Source organism: Fistularia commersonii, chromosome 28 (genome assembly GCF_037954325.1).
Source record: "Fistularia commersonii isolate RoL2024-O1a breed Wild chromosome 28, RoL_Fcom_v1.0, whole genome shotgun sequence".
Classification (NCBI taxonomy): domain Eukaryota; kingdom Metazoa; phylum Chordata; class Actinopteri; order Syngnathiformes; family Fistulariidae; genus Fistularia; species Fistularia commersonii.
This window is the reverse complement of record NC_141311.1, coordinates 1,123,116-1,145,490: the sequence shown is the minus strand read 5'-3', so window position 1 is coordinate 1,145,490 and position 22,375 is coordinate 1,123,116. Positions and strand designations below refer to the sequence as shown.

Below are 22,375 nucleotides of genomic sequence, written 5' to 3'. Positions count from 1 at the left end.
AAACGTGTGCGTTCCAGGTGAAGTCATCGGGGAGTTTGTGAACCGGCTCATGCCGCTGCTCCGCAGCGCGCTGAGGCCCGACAGGGACCCGGAGATGAGGATGAGCATCTTCACCATGCTCGCCAAGCTGCTGCTGGACGCGCAAAGCAGCCTGGATTCCCAGGGGTGAGAGACACTGGCGTGCACGGGTCGTGTAAGGCAGGGCTCCACGAACTCGCGGTCCGCAAAGAAAATCTTTCTTGGTACAAATGACCTTCCGGATCTTATTTTGAATTTTCCGTTTTCGCCGTCCGCGCCATTTTACACGTCAGCAAGCTTAGCCCTTGAAAATAATGAGCCAGAAGCAGAAGTTGCCGGAGAGCAAAACGATGAGACCGCAGAAGCGTCGCAAACCGCCGGCAAAAATAAAAGCTGCATTTAAAAGAAAATATCGATATTCCTGTCTAAGTTACGGCTTCATCGCAACAGGTGATACACGTTATTTGCAGCTGTTATTTGCATTGCATTGAGCAGCTAGCTCAATGAAGCTATGAAACTTTATTTTTTCCTTTCTTTTTTTTTTCTTTCTTTTTTTTCTTTTCTTTTTTTCTTTTATTTTCTTTTATTTTTCTTTATTTTTCTATAGAGCAAAATTATTGCAATTGGCTAATATAAAGTACAATAATTCAGATTGAAAACTGTGAACGGACAAAAGTTATTATTTAAATCCCCGCACTTCCAGCGGATCAGCGGAAACATTTTCACTCATAAAACTGGAACAAAAAAAGGTTGGGGGCGCTGCTGTAAGGGATTTTGAGAGGTCAGACGCGAGCTCTCCTCTCGGCTCCACCAAATATGCAGGATTGCGGGGTGTTTTTCCACCCTTTCATCACGGCGCGGCGTTCAGGCGCGCTATGAACTCAGCCGCTCGTTTGGGTTCGTCTTCCAGGCCGTCGTAATTCCCTCAGCTCGCTTCGACACACGCTAAATTAGCACCCGGCCGGCGTGGCCCGAGGATCACGCCGGCCCTCCCGGGGCCCGGGGTCACATTTGTGAGTTCAGTTAGAGTGAACCTCGCCTGGCGCTAACAGAATGGGTTTTATTCATTCACTGCCTCCCTGCGCTCGGGATCGGGACTCGCGCCGGGACAACGTTCCGCTGCTCTCGTCACGACGTTCAGAGGTTTTTTCCCCACACGGCGTCCGGCGTGTAAATTGCGAGCGTGACATGAGGCGTGCGTCGCCTGATTCCTTTCAGCCGAGCGTCTGGAATATGAACCGCCTACGTAGCTACGTTTTCCGCTGAGCAATACCGTCGACCATTTCAACCAACCGTTTTAATGATAATAATAATACATGGGATTTTTATAGCGCTTTTCATGACACTCAAAGAAGCTTCACAAGTAAAAAAGAGAAGGAACAGAACATACACAGAATTATTGGGAAGAAGTCCATAATTGCAGAGTGTGGCGATGAGCGCCAGTCCAGGGACAAGCTGGAGGAGCTTCGCCGGTGTGCAGCTGAGTGTCGTGCTGCTGTGAGGAGGCAAGTGTTGGAGCTGGATGTCGGAGATGGATTTTTGGTGGAGGGAGAGATGGTGGAGCAGGAGGAGCAAGAAGATTTCGGCCGATGGAAATGCAATCTTGCTAGGCGCCATCGGGATCCGGAGTTTGGAGAGGCTAGCCGGCTAGCTAGCCGGCTAGCCAACCAGCTCAGGTCACCGTCGAGATCCAGAGTTTCGAGAGGCTAGCTAGCTAGCCAGCCTGCTCAGGTCGGCAAGCTAGATTGGTAGCTTGCTGGAGATTGTCCAGGTGAGCCTTTGTCTTTGGTTTGGTTGATTGGTTGGAGAGCGGGAAGTGGCAGCCAAACGCGCCAGCGTCCTCCTGCCTGCCATCTTGCCAAAAAAAAAAAAAAATTGGGGGATTTTTGCAGAAATGCAGTCGTCTGGTGAAAACCGTTGCGGCTAATTTGCTCATTTATGAGCCCGAGTAATATTTTGCCGACGATGCAGAGATGCCGATTTGCAGGTTCCTTCTTCCGCGCCCCCCTGTGTACCTTCAGCTGTGCAGCCTTTATCCTGAGCTCACAGCTCTAATCTGAGGGAATGCATTAAGCCCTAGATGTTCTCCGGATCCCGACCGTCACGGCAGCTGCGGCCGTCAATCACGAGGACGGCCCTCACCCCTGGAGTCGTCTCGGAGACATCTGTGCGGCGTGTCACCGGCTCCGGGGGCCCGGGATCCCGCTTAACATTTGAGATTTTAAGGTCGTATTCATGCGGCGCCGTGTTGAAAGTGCCTTTCAGAAGGAACCTGGCAGTCGCGTAAAGAGCGCCGGGCAAAATAATACCCTTGATATGCATCGTAAATAAGAGGAAGTGTTCCCGAGCGGGGGATCCCTGCCAGCTTCGCGGGAATCGTGGAAATCCGACCTCGGCTTCGAGCTCTCGTCGCACGGATCTAATCCTTAAAAGTTGGTGTTAAAACAAAAAGAATTGTGTCTCGTGTGAGCTGCCGGCGCGGCCACCTGCGCCCACGAACGCCTCCCGCCGGCGAGCGCTATCTGCGGTGATCTTTGAGGACCACGTCGGGTTACACCTTCAAAAGGTCTCCGGCAAATACTTCGCTTACGCCGTGTGGGGCTGAACGCTCTGCCGTATTATTTACCGTCCCTGCTCGTCTCGGCCCTCCGTGATTTACGATCTCAGCTTTGCTCAGCAGATTACAGCCCACACACACACACACACACATGCACACACATGCACACACATATACACATACACAGAGCATCATCAAAAGGACATTGATAGTCAAAGAAAACCCTCTTTTCTTTGTTTATAACCAAAGTGACATAATGGCGTCGCTGTGGAAATACCTCTCAACCACACACACACACACACACACACACACACGTATATAACGTGTCTGTTTCATGTTCAGCGGTGTGACGTGATGGGAAGACGGATTTGAAATCTAAGTGAAAGGTGATGCGTGAGAAATGAGAGTTCATCCATTTTTTTTTTCCTTTTTAATTCTTTTTCCCCCCGCGGATGCTGCGAGCCAAAATCCACTTGTGCAGGAGATAAGAGGCTGCTTTCATGCCTGGGTGGACTGCAATAGACCTCCGCCTGGAGACTTCTGTTAAGATTTAAAGGCTTAAAGTGAGAAAAATGTATGCTATTAGAGACGTTTGCCAGGTTTTTTTTTTTCCACATACAAGGGTTTTTAAGAAGCAGGCGAAGCTGAGTGAAGTCCAGGCCGCCGGTTTAGATCCCAGTGAAGACATTACTGTGGACCCTCGTTAGTTTGCGGTTCGTTTTTCTTTTTTTTTTTTTTTTTTTTATGTCATTGGGTTTCATCATTATTTACTTTTTTTTTTTTTTTTTTGCAGTATTTGATTTTTTTTTCCATGATGAAACAAACAACTTCCAGCCTGAGAAGAAAAAAACTGTAAAAAAAAAAAAAAAAAAAAAGTAAAATTAAACTAAAATTCATTTTATGAAATAAATAAAAAACAGGCTCTTCTTTGTTAAACAAAGAAACCCAGCATCGCAAATTCTCTCTCCTACCATTGCACCCACGCCAGATCTTATTTGGAATACGATTGGCTAAGTAGATCCGTACTCGGCACGCTATTGGCTGATTGAGCATGTCGTTCTGTTCCTCGTGTTGATTGGTTCATAGAAAGAAGCGGCTGATCTCCTTGTAGGTTGTGCCAAGCATACATGTCCTGGTCCACTCTGTGCTATTTAGTTTGTGTCATTTTATTACGATACCCCACGCTATACCACGTATACCTAAACGCCCGGCATCGACCCAAACGTCCGGTATGGCAGGAAGATGCCGGCTATCGCTGGAAAGATAAAACTTGGCTGCCATTACAGCATTAATCAATCTACTGTTGAGTACATTAAGAAAGAGGCAGTTAAGACGACAGCAACCTTAAGCTTCAGTAAAACGAGCCAAAACAAATTAATTGTAGTTTCAATGGTGAGTACGCTATAAAATGATTTATTAAAAATGTAACATTTGATTTTTTTTCCATAAATAATTTATTTTTATTTTTATTTATCCATTTATTTATTTTTTGTTTATTTTACATTGAATATAATTCTTAATTTACTCATTTCCTGTACATTTTGTATTGCATTTAAATGTTTATTGAACGTTGCAATGATCCAAAAGTGTTTCGTGTGCTGTATAAGACTGTATTAGAGTCGATGCTCGGTTGATAACAGTTTGCGGGAGGCTGGTTAAGGGTTGACTGAGGTTCCAGAACTCTATTTAAAAAGAACAATAAATAATAATAATAATAATAATAAAAATAAAATAAAAAGGACAGTAAAGATCAGAATGAATAAATACATACAAAGGAAAAATATTTAAAAATATATGTAACACATATACATGTGTATTTTTAAGTAGATGTAAATGATATTATGTAATAAATTTACATAAAAGTAGGGGTTTTTGTACAGTAAAACATTTACCGCACTGAAGACACTCAGCTTGTCAAAGTGAGGAGTTCCACCAACCGTGTCCTGGCCGGCCCTCTTGCAGCAGCTCTGCATTTGTGGATCGCCGCCGCCCCCTGCTGACACCCGGACGGCTCGGCCCGGTCGCTCGTCTCAAATACCTGACCGGATCTGTTGTGACGACGAGCCCCCCCTCCCCGCATCCCCCGTTAAAAGGTTGCTGACAGAGCGTAGGAGTGTGGGAACACCTGACAAGCTTGGAAAGGGAGATGAGGACACCCAGACGTCTTGTTCTTGCCATTTCCCCTCCCCCTCTGCTCCTTTCTGCCCCCTCGCAGAGGGAGTGTGGGAAACGGCGAGTCTCTAATGATCTCAGCAGTTGTGTTCCGCGCTCGAAATATAATAAATCCCGTGTTTATCTCTCCCCGCCGTCTTCCAGACGTTTCCGCGACGAGTCGGAGAGCTTCGTGGGCGAGATCCTGATCCCCAACCTGGTCTGGCAAGCGGGACGGACGGCCGCCGCCGTCCGGACCTCGGCCGTCAGCTGCCTGCTGGCGGTGCTGCACGGAGAGGCGATCACGCCGCAACAGGTACGACCAGGACGCTAACGCCCTAACTTAGCTCCCTTCAAAAACACGCTCCCTTCAAAAGAAACGTGTTGTTGACCCCTAACTGCTCCCTTGCCGCTGTTCCTTACATTGCATTACATTACAATACATTACATTACATTACATTACATTACATTACATTACATTTGGCAGACGCTTTTATCCAAAGCGACTTACAATAGAGGACATAAGCACTGCAAATAACACTTGCAAATACAAGATGCACAGGAAATATACACAACAGTAAGCTGGGGTTAGTGAGGGTTGTTTTTTTTTTTTTTTTTTGACAAAGACATACACAAATGTACATACACACACACACTGCATAGCCTAACTTGGTGCCTAACCTGATCTGGGGCATCAGCGCAGTAAAAAGTCCTGAAAGAGAAAAGTTTTTACTTGTTTCTTGAAGGTTGAGAGAGATGATGCTGGTCTTGTTGCTTCCGGAAGTTTGTTCCACCACTGAGGTAGTAGAACTGAGAACAGTTTGGCCTGAGATCGCTTAGAGCGAGCAGAAGGTACTACTAGTAGGTTTGTATTAGAGGAACGCAGCTCTCTGCCAGGAACATAAGGTCTTATCATTTGGTTCAGATATGCTGGACCTGTTCCTGAGGTGGTTTTGAAGGCCAGGGTCAGGGCCTTGTGCTTGATCCTGGCAGCTCCTGGATGAACAGAGGTGTAACATGAGCCCTTTTGGGTTGAGTGAATACCAACCGTGCTGCAGCATTCTGAACCATCTGTAGTGGTTTTATTGCACAAGCAGGTCGTCCAGCTAGGAGGGACTAGCTGCCTTTAGCAAGGTTCATCCATGACAGGTTAAATGCAGCGGTCAAATTTAGCTGAAATGTCTTCTGAAGGCCTCATGGAGCACCGCACTGCATTTCCCTATTCACCTCCCGTGGGTGTGTCCCCCTGAACCGTCCGCTCAGATGGCATGGAAATGCCGGAGCACGGGGCGGCGGCCGCTGCTCCGGCCTCGGCAGGTAGCAGGTGTGCAAGGGGACAAGCGGGTTCACATACCTTTGTCCTTGAGGAACAAAGCTCGCACTGTTCTGGCCTCCGGGTGCAGCGAGGAGCCATTACCGGGGACGTGCCCTTGCACCTGCCTGTCAGAGCACGGTTACGCTGTGTGTGTGTGTGTGTGTGTGTGTGTGTTCACGCGCATCTGGCCGTGTTTGCCCGGGCGTTTGCGGAGTGACCAGGTGAAACTGACACCGCGCGCTCGGCCTTTTTAACAGGAGCCAAAGCAAACACGGCGGCGACGGCGCGATGAAACTTATCTCGCGGGACCCGAGCTCCCCTCGCACAGACCCGGCGCTGTTCGACCGCCGTGTTACGTAACACCGGAGAGGCGGGAAAAAAAAAAAAAAGACGGCAGCCCTCGGTAATTTTGATAACTCTGCGTCCGCGGGCCGGCGGCGGAACAGTTAGCGCAGCTTTGTTTCCTCTCCCTGTGAAAACAGTTTGCAGCTCCGGTTACGTTTGGCTCCCTCCGGTTGACGCTGACGTAATGCCGGATCGCCTCGCCGTCAAACTTTCCTCCTCTTCCTCCCCCCCACGCATGAGTTCTTTTTTTTTTTCCTTCGATGTTTTGTCTTTCGCTTTACAATTCCAAAGACAGAGGTTTTATCCATTTCTACAAAAAGGCGTGGGCTGCGTCCTCCATCGGCCTTTTCAGATTTAAAAGACCGTAACAAGCCCGTCGTCTCGCTGAACACGTACCTTCCGGTCGCAGCTGCTGAACATGGAGGAGAAGCTGAGCCCCCAGGTTCTGTCCGCCCTGGAGGAGGACTCCAAGATGTGCAGACTGTTGGCCTGTCGCTGTCTGTCCGCCATGTTGAGACTCGTCGGGCCTCTTCTGCAGCCCGACGCCCTCAACAAGCTCTACCCCGGTGAGGAAAAACGCACTTTCGAAGGTGTCGACGATTAACCGCGATTCGAGTAAAAAGACTCTCCTTCCGCCGGTTTGTCGACAGAGCTGCTGAAGCGTCTGGACGACAGCAGCGAGGAGGTGCGCGGCGTAGCCCTGCGGGCTCTGGGCTTCTGGTTGTCTTCCCTGAAGGACGGCTACGAGCCGGAGCTCTTCGCCCCCCACCTGCGCCTCCTCTTCCAGCAGCTCCTCCTGTACCTGGACGACCCCGACGGCTCGGTGCAGGACCAGGTGTTAGGTGAGAGGTGGCGACGCGAGGCCAGATCTGCGACACACAACCCTTTTGAATTTTAAAATGAATTAACACGGCATGTAACATTACATATTTTTTAGATATTTTTATACTGTGCATCCAAATGCACTGCGGATATCAAAGTAGGAATCTCACTGTACTGGGTAACACATTTCTACACTGTACATGTGACAATAATTGAATGTATAAACAAATGTGTTGCAATGAACGACTGCAGAGAAAACAAAATTTCTGCGTGCAACAAAATATTTTGAACTTTGAAAAAAATAATAAAAAATTGGGTTGAAGGATACTTTTAAGTAAAATATTATGCAAAATATCAAGTAAATATGAAGTAAAATATTTTGAAATTTGAAAAAAAAATTGGGTTGAAGGTTATTTTCAAGTTTTAAAGTTTTAAGTAAAATATTATGTAAAATATTAAGTAAGTATTAAGTAAAATATTTTGAACTTCAAAAAAAAAAAATTGGGGTTGAAGGTTACTTTGAAGTAAAATAGTATGTGAAGTATTAAGTAAATATGAAGCAAAATATTTTGAACTTCGAAAAAAAAAAATTGGGTTGAAGGTTATTTTTAAGTAAAATATTATGTAAGATATTAAGTAAATATCAAGTAAAATATTTTGAACTTCGAAAAAAAAAAATTGGGTTGAAGGTTACTTTTAAGAAAAATAATGTCTATTTGAGTCCTAATGTATTCATGAAGAAGCAGAACTTAGCAGAACATAGATCCCCATGATCTTCAAATTTAAAATAAAATTTTAAAAATGAATAAAGTAAAATAAAATACCCTGAGCAAGTTAAAGTTCTCACCGACAATATTTTACTTCCCATCAAAATGAATGCATCGACGCCGTCGGTTCAACAAATCCAAAACTACACGTGAACTCAATCAATGAATGAGACTGTGTGTAAGAATCAAACCTGGGATTCCCAGATGTGTTGCAAAGCGTGCACATCTAATGTTGCTCACAGTGTTGTCTGTTTGCCCAGACACATGAAAAATTAGAGGGAACATTGCTTCCTGCGTGTTTTTGTTTCCACATGCACGCTTCGTGATCCGGGTCGCTTTATCTGCGTTTGTATTTCCCCTTTGGGGCGGCGGCGGCGGCGGCGGCGGTGGCGGCGGGTCGCTCCTTTTTCTGCTGGTGTCCTCCCTGCATGTCGGCGCCGCGGCAGCTCCAACCTGCGTGTAAGACGAGGCGACGGCCTCCATCTGACAGCACCCTCAGCAGACGCTCGCGCCCGGATTTCTTTGAAGCCGCCGTCCCGCCCTTTTTGTTTCTGTCTTCTCCTTTTTTAATAGCCCGGCAGCTCCTTCGATTTCAAACGCAAACCCGCGTCGTGTCTTGATGTCTGTAACGTGTCCCGACAGCGTGACGGACGCCGCTGCCGCCCCGTCGCTCCTCCGGTTCCTCGGTTATCCCGGCAACACGCACACACACACACACACACACACACACTCGGCCTTGGCATGGGTGCAGCTCACTTCTGAGAAGCCATCATTGTTCTCATTAACGTCAAAGGCCCGTTCTGGCCCCTCTCATCTCGGCGGTTTACGCAAAAAGAAAAAGAAAATCCCCCTCCGCCTCCGGACCAGAACAAAGGGCGGTGTCGGGTGATGCGCTCGCGTGAAGTCGACGCTTCCGTGTGGCATAAAGTCGACGAATATGCGCGTGGCGGCGGGGGAGTGGAAGCTGGTGGTGGATTTCAGGAAACGAAGGACCCACCTGAATCCCGTCACCATCAGGGGTACAGGAGTGGACATTGTGGACACCTACAAATACCTGGGTGTCCACTTGGACAATAAACTGGACTGGACCTTGAACACCAACGCCATCTTCAAGAAGGGTCAGAGCCGCCTGTTCTTCCTCAGGAGGCTCAGATCTTTCAACGTCTGCAGGACCATGCTGCAGATGTTTTACCACTCAGTGGTGTCCAGCGCCATCTTCTACGCTGTTGTGTGCTGGGCAGCAGGATCAAGACAGCTGACACCAACAGACTCAACATCTCATCAGGAGAGCTGGATCCGTCCTGGGAGTGGAGCTGGAGTCTGTTGTGTAGGTTTCAGAGAGGAGGATGATGAGGAAGCTCCTCAGCATCATGGACAACATCCATCACCCCCTGCATGGACACTGACGTCCTGTCAGAGCTCTTTCAGTCGTAGACTGATACCACCGAGGAGCTCCACTGAACGCCACAGGAGGTCTTTCCTACCTGAGGCTATCAGATTTTTAATCTTCTCCCTTCAGCCGCGGGGAATCTTCAAATCTTTGTACTTAAGACCTTAAAACACTTGATAGCCTTAACCTTGACAATTTATATTTTATTGTATTTCTTATTCTCCCTCCTTCCTGCTATTATCTATGATTGTCATGTTTTTGCTTGAACAACAATTTCCCTCGGGATAAATAAAGTTGTTCTCATCATCTCTCCCGACTGCTGGACAAAAAAGCAGGACTTTAAGTGAAGCGTGTTTCAAAAGAGTCGTTTTTCTGGACGAGACGGCGCTGACGAGTCCCGCTTTGTGTTTGCAGAGATCCTGAAGGACGCCGGCTCCGTCCACCCGGAGCTCCTGCAGAAGGAGGCGGAGGCGGCGAGGGATAAACAGCGGAGCCCCGAGCGCTGCGACCTCCTGCTGCAGCACATCGGCTCGATCCCGCCGCCTCGGTAAAAACAGCAAGGCGAGGGCGATGCACTTTTTTTGATACCTTAAAAATGATCGCAAATCGATTTTAACATGAAGTGAGAAAGTGGGATTATAATGAGGCCTTTATGTCAGAATACGAAGTCTATTTTTTTCCTTTTATTTACCTTCATGAACCTGCTGTCTTTTTCTTAATGAGACCTTGATTAAATTTTATAGTTTGCAGGTTTGCAGCACACCGTGTCTTCTTTATCCCTTTGTTTTAGCCTTTACCTTGTATTGCTTTGTTATTTATGAAAATAAATGGCTTTTTGGACCCGCCTGGTTTAGAAATGATATATATCACATTCTTTATGATACATATTTGTCTGATCCTTCTGTAATTTGTGTGAAATAGCAACATAGCTTTAAACTGCAGCCCGTCGACGTCTAAAGCTGGCAGCGCGACGGGAACGTTTGCGACGTTTGCGGCGAGGAGATCCGTGTGACCGACGCGAACGTCTGCAGGAGCGTCGTGACGGCGAGTTTCCGAAAAGCGGAGTCCTCGACGGGAAACAAGATGACATTAACAGTCTGGACGGAGAAGGTCAGACCAGAACTCCGAGGAGCTCCCAATGCAAACGCCAGATGCTTCTTCTTCAGCCAAAGAGGACCAGAGGACAGCAGCTGTGGGATCTGTGCGCCCTCCAGAGGACGACGCGTGACGCACAACACCCACAAGCGACGAGGAGCTTTGGAATCCATCAGGTTTTGCACGGCGGGCATGAAATCCAGCAGAGAACCAGGGCGACTGGTGCACATCTCTGCAGCGTTGAGGGTGAGAGCGGTGGACTAGATGTCACCTGGAGCTTCACCTGTTCGGGGTGAGGGGCATCTGATCACCTGGATCACAGAGACGTGTGTGTGTGTGTGTGTGTGTGTGTGTGTGTGTGCATTCAGAATCAGGAGCATTGCTTCAGATGAAGGTGCTGAGTCACTGTTTACTACCTTTAACTATAAAGTGCTGTTTGTTTTTTTTAAATATATAATTTCCTGCTTTTTTAAAACTCAAAAATTTACTTTACAGTGAAATCAACCCTTTTAAAATTGGAAATAAATGTAAAGGATCATTAAGTTTTCATTATAAACAGACAATGGCGCCCTCTAGTGGTCGCCAAGGTGAACGACCCCGGGCAGAATTGCACCGTCATGGAATCCCTGCAGCAGCTCCTGAAGAGGAGAAGATACAAAATACTTCTTCTCGTTTTGGCTGCTCCCTTCCCAGCCAATCTTCTGCCTCAATCTTCTATCCCTCTGTCCATAAACCTCCTCTCTGGTCTTCCTCTAATCCTCCTCCAACCTCAGCATCCTTCTACCCAGGTGTTCACCATCCCTCCTCCGTCCAAACCATCTCAGATTTTATCTCCAGAACATCTGACGTGTCTCTCTGATGGACTCATTCCAGATCCTTGTCACTTCAGAGGAACCTCCACATCTTCATCGCTGATCCTCCAGCTCCAAACCGTGGATGCTCTCTCCTCTGTCTTCTCCGCTCACGCTCAAAAACCTTTGAGTTCAGTAGATTTGCTTATGATTGTAAATAATTGCGAATAAATATTTATTTTTTTAAAACAAAAACTGAAAATGTGTCAAGGCAGCAGAGTGTTAGAGCTTCTGCCTCTCAGCCAGAAGGTCGCAGGTTGGATTCCCACCGGAGGTCTTTCTGTGTGGAGCCTCCATGTTCTCCTGGTGTCTGCCTGGGGTTCCTCTGGGTTCCTCCCACCGTCCAGGAACATGCAGGAGGTTTCATTGGAGACCCCGCATTGTCCAGATGTGTCAATGAGAGGATGATCTCGACCTACTTCCGCGTTTCACTGGTTCAAGTAGGTCCAGGAACATCAGCTGATCTCTGATGGACCCTCACCTTCTCGATGAACCTTTGTCCCAACATCCATGACGTCGGTCTCCCGCTTGGTGGGCAGAGGTTCACCAGAGAAGGTCCAGACTCTGCAGGAGGTGGCGGAGGAGTCCACCAAGCAGCGGCTGAACGTCCTCTTCAGTGTCGAAAAGGTAAATAATAAACCCGTTTGTTTTCCTCTGCAGCAGACAGGCGACATCAGTGCAGGATCCCACCAACGAGAAGTGTTAGAGTTTTCTCTCTATTTCTATAACTATGTTATTTCGACTACTCACATGAAGTTAGCCAGACATGCTAGAGCACAAAAGACCTTTGTCCTCTAACAAGAATTGGGCCCTCCAAGATTCCAATGGTCGTAAACATCTTTAGATAAAAACCTACCCCCCGTAAATGTAAATCTAAACAAGGATAAACACTTCTGGACAGAAACCTGCCCACACCTGTATATCATCCTGGACAACTTAACATATGCATGAACTATACTATCCAATGAATGTTGATATGTAAATAAGACACTTTCACACAATAAAAAGCCGAGCAAGGAGGAACTCGGTGGGATTCTCTGGATCTTGGCTCCAAAGAGCGCGCTGAGTCTCCCCCTCTGCAGAGCACAAAAGAATAGTCGCTTGTCTGTGTTATTTCTTATGATAACCTCAGTCTCCTCTTTACAGGTTTTAACTCAGACCAGCATGAATTAGAATTACTCTCCAACAAGAAGATTCCAGTATTTTACAACTCCAACAGCGTCTGCTCCTTCAAACCCAAAACCATCCATCGGGTAGCGTAAAAAATAAACACATCCACATCCACAGTCGTGTTGGAAAAGGAAGGGTCCAGCTCCGAACTGTTCCCACGGAATTGTCCAAAATATCTTGCCATGCTGAAGCTTTCAGAGATCCTTTCACTGGAACTAAGTAGCAAAAAGCGCAGCTCCTGAAAACCATAATCCCCCCTCTGCCAAACTTCACACTTGGCACAATGCAGTCAGACAAGTAGCGTTGTCTTGGCGACCGCCAAACCCGGACTCGTCCATCAGATGGCCGGATGGAGAACATTGGTCACTCCAGAGAAGGTTTCTCCACCTGCTTTCCACCACTGCATCCCACACTTTGCATGGCAAGGCTCGGATGCGGCCGCTCGGCCGTGGAAACCCATTCCATGAAGCTCTCGTCGCACTCTTCTGCGGCTAATCTGAAGAAGTTTGGAGGTCTGTAGCCTCTGACTCTGCAGAAAGTTGCCGACCTCTTGTCGCTGTGCGCCTCAGCATCCGTTGATCCCGCTCCCTCAGTTTACATGAGTTGCTGTCGTTCCCAAACACTTCCGTGTTCTTCTAATCCAGCCGAACGTTGACTGTGGAATATTTGGGAGCGACTGGATTTGTCCAACCGGTGGCCTCCTATCACAGGTCCACGCTGGATACTTTTGGCCTTATAGTGTTTATATAAATATGTACAGTATGTCTATATGTGACTGCAGACGCCTGCAGCAGGTGGTAAAGACTGCAGAGGATCACCAGAACCGCACTGTCTTCTCTGCAGAGCATCTACCACGGGAGAGCTTTCCTATCCTCCGGCCAGAGGTACAGGAGTGTGAAATGTAGAAGGACATGACTGAAGAACTCGTTCTAACAGTGCCATCGCAGTCCTAAACAGCTGACATTCATTCATTTTCTGCCCTTTACATGCAGCACTGCACATGCAACTACTGCCATTTAAACTACATTCATCCTCGCACTTGCACTTTGTGAGTTGCACTCAAAGCTGCGCTCAGTGTTTTACTTGCACTGCCAACACTGATCATATTTATCATATATTATTTTGGCTGGCGGGCCACATTTCCTGTTTAATTTTTATGCACATGCCATCAAGGTGTCATGTAAATTGAACAAAATGAAATTTCAATTTAAATATTTGAATTGTTTAAATGTTTTAATTTGATTTTAATTTTAAAATCATTAATAATCCTATAAATGTACTGATGTTATATTATATGTAATCGTCCATACCAAATTAAACAAAAGGAAAAAATAAGGAGTTTCTAAATTCAATATTGATTGAAAATACTCATTAAAATATTCAAAGAAAGTAGTTATGCGGGCCGGATGTGGCCTGCAGGCTGTAAAATGCAATCATAATAATATTAATAATGAGAATCAGGTGTTCCGAAAGAAAAAATTGTGAAAGAATGGGTCGCTCTCAGGAGCTCAGTGAATTCCAGTAATGTTCAGTTAGTAGAGGCAGGGGGAGGCCGGGCCTCACCAGTCATCATGGAAAAAATGTAAAATGAAAAAAGAAATTAAATGGTTATATTTATTCAGTGATTTCTAAAGTAATTTTCCAATTAACTACACCATTTGTAGTTTTTTTTTTTTTTTTTCAAAATCGCTGAAAAAAAATTCACATTTACTGTTCAAATATGAAGAAGAGACGTGCGGTGACACAGTAACCAGCTGAGCAGACTATGGACTTCACAATGATTCTGCTAACTGTGCTAGCATGCTATGCACTGACACCGTATTGCTGTCTCTGTGGATGTCACTATAAATAAAAACACTTTAAATATATAAACTAAATTTCCATAGTTTAGCTGATGTGTATAATGTTTTTCGTCAACAACTGTAACGTGTTTCTCGTAATCATAAAACGACTGCAAAGACACATTAAGTGAGGCACGCTGTGACGGTGCCTCACGGTAGGGGGCGCCGCTGATCCCAAGGATCCTTCTTACTAGTCGGCTACGGAATAATAGAATTAGCAATAGCAAGCTACAGTAAACAGTTCGCAAGTCACAAACGGTGAGGGATGAATGTAAATCTCCTGGGCAGCTCCTCAACTTTTTGGCCCAGAGGGATCTCATTCAAACTGTTCCCGAGACGACAAAGTTGCTCCGGCCGGTGGTCACCGTTCCGGCTACGACAGCATCGGCGGAGCGCTCGTTCTCGGCACCGAAAAGACTCTAAGCATACAGTGGGAACAGATCGAGGACAACTGTCTTCACTGGCAGTGATTTCCATTGAGACACAGAGACTTTTAAAACTGAAGAAAGATAAGGAAGACTTCTACAAGCAACTTATTGATGCTTTTCCTCAAAAGGAGCGGCACATGGACTTCATTTGTAAGTAAAGGTGAGAGATAATAACGTTTTTTTCTTTTTAAATGTGCTTTTTTTTTCTTTGGAACAGTTTGTATATGTAAATAAAAATGCTGGTATGACATTTAAAAAAAAAACACCAGTAGTACTACTACATTTGTCGATCCACCCCTCAATAACTGTTTTATGTTGATAAAAAACATCTCATTATGCAGAAATGCAGTATAAAGAGCCGTTACATCGCAGAAATGATCGCGATCCAGCACTTTCATTGCATCCTCAAAATGAAAGTTCCCACTTGCCCAAAAATGTCTCAGTCTACCAGTCTTTTTACACATTTTTCTTCACCTTTTCAACATGGACCACTGTTTCCCTGCACACTTGCTCACTCAGCTGTAGATCCACTCTGATTTCCCCAAAACCGTTGCTTTTAAGTATCCAGCAGAACTCTAGTGTGTTGTTGCTGCCTCGGTCGGGCAACTCAATTGACAAACCCAGAATGGCTCCAAACACCATGTCGATCAGTGGAAATCTGCAACCACAACCAATTTTTTGTCTTCCTTCAGCCATCATGGGTTGGCTGAAGGTTGGCTATTATATCAACACAACTATATTTGTGTTCTACAGATGCAGCTTGCTAGCTCTGGCTAGTACACTCTCTGACTATCCAATCAAAAGGTGTTTGACACACTGAGGTTACCGTACCCTTCTAGAAGGCCTTGGTGTTAAAACTCAACATCTCATTGGTTTCACAGACAAAATATAATTAAAATCAGTGTGTGAGTCAGATACTTTTTAGGCCAGCAGAGAAGGCCTTGCAGGCCCCAACGGCCCGCCTCTGATTTTTGACCCTTTAAAGCCCCAACTGCATTAGCTATCAACAACACGTGCACGCTTTCTTCTCGTCCCTCCCCTTGCCACGGCAAAACTAGAACCCGGTTGAAGCTCGAGCCCTTGACAAGAAAGGCTCGCAATCGCTCACTGATAAAACGTTTCTCCTAATGTTACCTCCGAGCTCAAAGTCCAGGCGCTGACTTTCATCTGGTCCAAAAGTTTGATTTGACAAACAAAAATCCCGTGAACATTAACATGTTCAAATACAGGTGACGGCGGCGCCACCGCCACCTCAGGGGAACTCTGTCAGCTCCACTGCCTGCGTGGAGGAGACTCCGGAGGGGTTATGAGGCCAGAGTTAGATTAATTGTATCAATAAAGGTCTGGCGGGGCACCACAACTGACTTAAATCCAACCCCAGGAGGAGTCCAGATGTCTGTCTTTAACTTGTAGCATCACTCGTTGAAGTCTGGCTGCATTGTAAACACGATTGTGTGCGCGTAAGTATAATTACGTGGTACTTACCTCAGGTGTGTGTACTGTAAACACACGAACCAGCGGAGGGCAGATTCACCCGTGGAAGTGTGTTTCATTGAGGACGGACTGAAAGTTGACCCACAGGCGTGATTTCTCATTTCGCTTTTTTACATTTCAGATATGGTTTTATCTTGTGGACAGATTCTGAGAAACGCCGACCGCCAGGCCGACGGTTTGTGCATTCCTTACGTCTGTAATGTTTAATAAATGGGTGTGTTAATTATTAAATGAATGTTTCCCCTACGGGTTTTATGGATGTTTTTCTTTGATCAGTGCAACCACCTGTGTAGTTAAAGGAGGAACGTGTTCAACCGGTAGAAATGTCTTGTATCGTGAGCCAAAACAGATTTTCCAACTTCATTTGAACCCTTTGGTTGCCAACGTCTCCGCAGGCTGGAAAAATAAAAGTGTAAGGAAAACTGCTGAAACTTCCCCTCTTGTTCAAACTCAGAGGGAAATGTCGATGTGATTTCTTTGAAAGTTGATTGTGACAGAAATACCTCGTTACCCTTTAAGAAAAAAAATCTAACTGACCAGTTTTGAATGCATCATGATTTTTACTGTATCGGGGGTGATGCTACTGCACTTTTTATTGAGGGGAAGTGAAGATATTTTTCAGTTAAAGCGATAAATGTTATTATTTTTATTATCATTTCCGCTTTCATCTTTTTTGAATTGTTATTTAAATTTTATGTCAAGAAAACATTTCTGGAATTACAGTCATTCAATAAAATGTCTTATTTATTTTTAATGCTTTTTTTAATTATCATTATTACTATTATTCTATGTTGTCCGCTAGGTGCGCTAACCCACGGCAAAATACTTGTACGAAAAAACGACTTGGTGAATAAAGAATTTCTGTTCACATTCACCAACGAAAATGGATTAACAGCAAACTAAACTTGTCTTTCGATCGGAAACGTATCAATACAACATCATTATAAATGGATTTCAAAACCCCGAAGGCGATAAAAACAAACTTTTATTTAGGAAAAAATGGTCTCATATTCGTGTATATGTGTATACGTAGATAGACAGTATTTTAGTTCATACGGCTTTTTGATTGTTATGTATATATATTGTGTATATATGTGTATATATATATATATATATATATATGTATATATGTATATACAGGCACAACAATTTCCTTCGGGATGAATAAAGTTGTTCTCATCTCATCTCATATATATATATATATATATATAATAATAAGAATAAGAATAAGAATAAGGATAAGAACAACTTTATTTATCCCAAAGGAAATTGTTGTGCCAGAGTTTCAAGTAAAACATAATAATAATAAATAATAGTAGGAAATTGTATAAACAGTAAAAAAAAAGGGGGGGGGGAGAATAAGAAATACAGATAAAACTATAAAGTGTCAAAGTCAAGGCTATAAAGTGTTCTAAGGTCTTAAGTGCAAGGATTTATATATAGTGTATATATTGTGTATTTATATTGTGTTACCCCTGGCTAAAACAGATTTGTTGATTTGAAAAAAAAAAAAAGAATTTCTGATTCTGATAAAAACTACAATGTTGACTAGTTCCGCTTCCCGAAAGCAAACTGTATCACGTGACAGGGGAATCCCTGTTTTGGGCGGAAGTGACGGCAAACCCCGGAAGTAAGGAGGTCGGAATGAAACGGTTCTGCGTTCTGTTTTTAAAAACGTTTAGCATGGAGGCCACGTGGGCTGGTGGAGTGAGTGGGGGTCGACCTGCGTGGAACTGCCACGGACACGGTCGCTTTAAGGCGTGGAGGGAGGCGGGAAGGAGGAGGGGAAGAAGGCGGAGCCGCGCTCACACGGCGTGCGTCCAATGTCTTATGAATGACAGCCGCTGCTCCCGGTTGCGTGACATTGTGGAGCCGTCGACGCCGCCTCCGTGACCGTGGACGTCCACGGACGGGATTTACAGGGAGAGAGTGAGCTGCGTCCATGCTACAGCCCTGTGATCCTCGGGTAGCAGCTTGCCGGACACGTCACGTCAGGAGCGTGGATCTGCGTGGGCTTTCATAGCGCCACCATGCCGGCGTGCGTCTAAAAGGACCCGGCGTGGGGACGACGTGTTCTCCGGAAGTGCCTTCTTTCCCGTCCCCCCCCCATCTCCGATTTGCCACTCGTGAACGTTTCCACGCGGCTGCGATGTACACGATCACCCGAGGCCCCAGCAAACTGGTCACGCAGCGACGCACAGGTGAGTCCGAACATCCGGGGAACCCGCGACCCCCACCTGCCCGTGGAATAAGTGCCTCTCCTCCCCCCACGCAGGACCCACGCAGCAGCTCGAAAGCAAAATAAACGACTTCAAGCACAAGCAGACTTCTTGGAACATGCCCGAGTAAGTGCGTGTGTCTGTGGGGGGTGAGGAGTGTAAGGTGGGGTGATTTATAACACACCTCCACAACTCTTGCTTTGTGTGTGTGTGTGTGTGTGTGTGTGTGTGTGTGTGTGTGTGTGTGTGTGTGTGTGTGTATACACTAACTACTTTTGTCCATGGCCTCCAACTGTGTAAGGGTGTGTATGTTTAGTAACTACTTGTGTCCACACCTTCCAAACCTGTAAGGCTCTGTGTGTGTGTGTGTGTGTGTGTGTGTGTGTGTGTGTGTGTGTGTGTGTGTGTGTGTGTTTGTTTGTGAGTGTGTGTTTGTTTATATGTAGTAACTACTTGTTGTGTCCATAACCTCCAACAGTGTAAGTGTGTGTTTAGTAACTAAATGTGTCCATGCCCTCCAAACCTGTGTGCGTGTGTGTGTGTGTGTGTGTGTGTGAAGTAACTACTTGTTGTGTCCGTGCCCTCCAACTGTGAAAGTGTGTGTGTGTTTAGTAACTTCATGTGTCCATGCCCTCCTAACCAGTAATACTGTGTGTGTGTGTCTGTGTGTGTGTGTGTGTGTGTTTGTGTGTGTGTGTGTGTGTGTTACAACTACTTGTGTCCATGCCCTCCAACGGTGTGTGTGTGTGTGTGTGTGTGTGTGTGTGTAGTTAAGTATGTAGGTAGTAAGAGTGTGTTTGTGTGTTTAGTAGCTTCTTGTGTGCATGCCCTCCAAACCTGTTTGTGTGTGTGTGTGTGTCCGTGTTTGTAGTTATGTATGTATGTATGTAGTAAGAGTGTGTTTGTGTGTTTAGTAACTACACGTGTGTATGCCCTCCAAACCTGTGTGTGCGTGTGTGTGTGTGTGTGTGTGTGTGTGTTTGACCTTGTGGGAAGACACGGCCCTTCATTTCAGCTGCTGCCATCTCTAAGGTCTCCGCCTGGCTGAAGGCTGAAAAGGCCCCGGGGTGATTTTTCTAGTTTTTTCTCCTCTGTCCTCCTCTGTCCTCCTCTGTCCTCCTCTGTCCTCCAGCCTGCCGGCGCCCAAGATCGTCTTCAACCGGCTGAACGGCAGGAAACTCCCTCCTCCGGTGGTGCCGCCTCACAGCCAAGCACAGCAGGCGGAGAGATTCACGCCGGCGCACCAGGACAATGTCAAGTTTGTGTTTGGAGGTGAGGATCCACCAGTCGATGATGAGACTCTGATGTGAGCGTATGCTCTCACACACACATACACACACACACACGCACAACTTGCCCGTCGCCATATTTGTTTTTTTTTTTTTTTTTGAATGACATTGTTTCACAATCTTAGACCTCCCCCACCCCGGACCCCGAACCCTGGGCCCCACCCTCACAGCTGCTCAGCCACTGATAGGCAGGGCACCAGTTGTTTGGTGCTTTGAAATGACCAACAAAAGGCTCTGACAGGGTGATTGCGTGTGCGTGTGCGTGCGTGTGTGTGTGTGTGTGTGTGTGTGTGTGTGTGTGTGTGTGTGTGTGTGTGTGTGTGTGTGTGTGTGTGTGTGTGTGTGTGTGTGTGTGTGTGTGTGTCGAACAGGCCTTGAAGCCCCTGTGTTTCCTTTTGAATCTTGCTTTTATTGGCCCCCGCTGTTTGTGGAGGCTCGGCCATCGCAGGTCATAAACAACTTCAGTAACCTTGTTGTTCAGCGGGCAAGGACACACACACACACACACACACTTACACGCTCGCTGCCGACTGACTTTGTGAAGGCACACTTGGTAGGCTGCGGACAGCCATAACAGTCGCCCATAGTTGTCACATGCAGTGTGTTTTGTCGAGTCCACATGGGCGAAAAGTTTTTCTGTCTGGAGCGGCATGACTCTGCAGAAGTTTTGCCACACACACACACACACACACACACACTCAGACACACCACTGGACTTTGACACGGGAGCGCTAATTCAGCTAATTCAGGCAGTGTTGAAGCTCTGCAGGTTTGAGGAGGTGCAACTCACAGCCGTGTGTGTGTGTGTGTGTGTGTGTGTGTGTGTGTGTGTGTGTGTGTGTGTGTGTGTGTGTGTGTGTGTGTGTGTGTGTGTGTGTGTGTGTGTGTGTGTGTGTGTGTGTGTGTGTGTGTGTGTGTGTGTGTGTGTGTGTGTGTGTGTGTGTGATTTATTCAACTTTTTCTTTGGATCCCCAACTCATTTCTCAAAAAGCATGTGTTGTGAAGTCCGTGATGTTTCCTTTAGTAGCTGGAAAGTATCCCGTGTTCTAGTCAACACAGGAAGTGATATTTCCAGCAGTAGTCGGAGACATTCGTCCACTCTATAGCGTTTCACGAGCCTTTGACTAAAATAATGGATTCCTGGAATCCAAGTTAATGAGTTAATTTAATCAAATGGTGGTCGTGGAGGGTTTGAGAGGGACAAACTGACTGCTTGTTGTTCTCAGCCTGGCAGGAGGTGGTGCAGCAGCAGCAGGAACAGCAGAAGCAGGAGCAGAAGCAGGAGCAGGACCAAGGCGCCGATCGGCGAACCATCCACTACAGAGACAGCACCCCTGGCCCTCCTATGGAGGGTGAGTTCAGCTCCTCTTCCTTGCCGCTAACTGCCCGGGAATATCAGGAACATCCAACGTCAGAGATGTTTGAGAAGGCATCAGACCTGGTTTTACACCAGCTGGTGTCAAATTGGAAGGCAGCTTTTGTTTTGAGCCTTTGAAACAGGAAATTCTTGAAAAGCGGCGTTCGCATAGCGCATCTGTCACTGTAACAGAATGTAACGTAATCCTCAGACCGAAGCCACCAAAACAGATGACTTGTTTTTTTATGATGTTATCATGCAGAACTGAACCACTGCTCACCTTCTCAACAGGCTCATATTCATTAATTGACGATTTCCCAGCATATTGAATGATGATTGTAGCAAGTTCCGTGTTTTATTTTCTTCCCGTCTTCTCCTCTCAGCCTTCGTTCCCATCGACCTGGACGAGTGGTGGGCCCAGCGCTTCCTGGCCAACATTGACAAGCTCTCCTGACGTCCTTGGGTCCTGTGGAGGCCTGAGCCAGGACGTCTGCGCTGCCGAGACGACCCCTTCCCGACCCTCTGGGAGCGGCGGGAGTGCGTTAAGGCCTTTCGGGGCCTCGCCGTGGTCGATGGGACGCTCCAAACCACAGCTCGCCGTTTTACTTGAACTCCAGCCTTTTACCTCCAAACGTTCCCGTGCTGAGCCTTCACGCGCCGGTTGACGTTGCACCAGGCGACCGCGCTCACTGGAACGTCGGAGCTGAGATTTCTCCCATGTAGCTTTTGAAATGCAGTAAAAGATGTATTTTCAAGCCTTTGTTTTGTCAGCTGTGTTAATCGTCAGGAGCCAGCCGGCCGCAACGTTCACCGCCATGACATTAAGAGCAAGGGAGGTCGACTGAGTATTTACGTGAACAACAGCCGGTGCACAAATGCAACAAACATCGATAGCAACTGCTCCTCAAAGTTGGAGGATGACAATCAAGTGCAGACCCATGGATCTACCATGATCTTATTGTTGCCATAGTAACTGCTGAGTAAATTCCACCAAGTACGAATGCTAAAACACACACAATTCCGTTAAGGTCCAACAGAACAGCTATCCAAAGCAGCGCATTGTGATTGGAAGGTAGTCCTCACTTAAGTCCCATTAACATGCTAAATGTACAAATATAAACACATACATGAGTATATACACATGCAAGCATGTATATATACATACTTATTTATACATATATGTATACTTATTCATACATATATACATACATATAAAGATTATATATGTATAAATAAACATATATATGTACCAAAATATAAATAGGT

General features: G+C 46.2%; 2 protein-coding genes across 2 annotated transcripts in view; both read left to right on the top strand.

The window, feature by feature from the left end:
- Positions 1-10,210, top strand: part of dnaaf5 (dynein axonemal assembly factor 5) — a 29,536-nt gene extending 19,326 nt beyond the window's left edge. Inside the window, exons 9-13 of the mRNA XM_086175719.1 lie at positions 18-165; positions 4,892-5,042; positions 6,796-6,952; positions 7,037-7,228; positions 9,780-10,210. Coding sequence (XP_086031845.1) covers positions 18-165; positions 4,892-5,042; positions 6,796-6,952; positions 7,037-7,228; positions 9,780-9,916 — 785 coding nt within the window. The 3' untranslated portion in view covers positions 9,917-10,210. The remainder of the gene's footprint in view (positions 1-17; positions 166-4,891; positions 5,043-6,795; positions 6,953-7,036; positions 7,229-9,779) is intronic.
- A 7,886-nt stretch (positions 10,211-18,096) lies between these two features.
- On the top strand, positions 18,097-21,864 carry LOC147217094 (MAPK regulated corepressor interacting protein 2-like). Its single transcript, XM_086175663.1, has 5 exons — positions 18,097-18,445; positions 18,520-18,589; positions 19,596-19,735; positions 20,979-21,104; positions 21,493-21,864. The coding sequence occupies exons 1-5, from the start codon at positions 18,394-18,396 to the stop codon at positions 21,561-21,563; spliced, it is 459 nt and encodes a 152-aa protein (XP_086031789.1). The 5' UTR covers positions 18,097-18,393; the 3' UTR covers positions 21,564-21,864.
- Positions 21,865-22,375: the final 511 nt, after the last annotated feature.

Coding starts and splice junctions, on each gene's coding strand:
- LOC147217094 (XM_086175663.1), top strand. CDS start 18,394: ATGTACACGATCACCCGAGGCCCCAGCAAACTGGTCACGCAGCGACGC. Junction 18,590..19,595: donor ACTTCTTGGAACATGCCCGA/GTAAGTGCGTGT, acceptor TCTGTCCTCCAG/CCTGCCGGCGCCCAAGATCG. Junction 21,105..21,492: donor CCCTGGCCCTCCTATGGAGG/GTGAGTTCAGCT, acceptor TTCTCCTCTCAG/CCTTCGTTCCCATCGACCTG.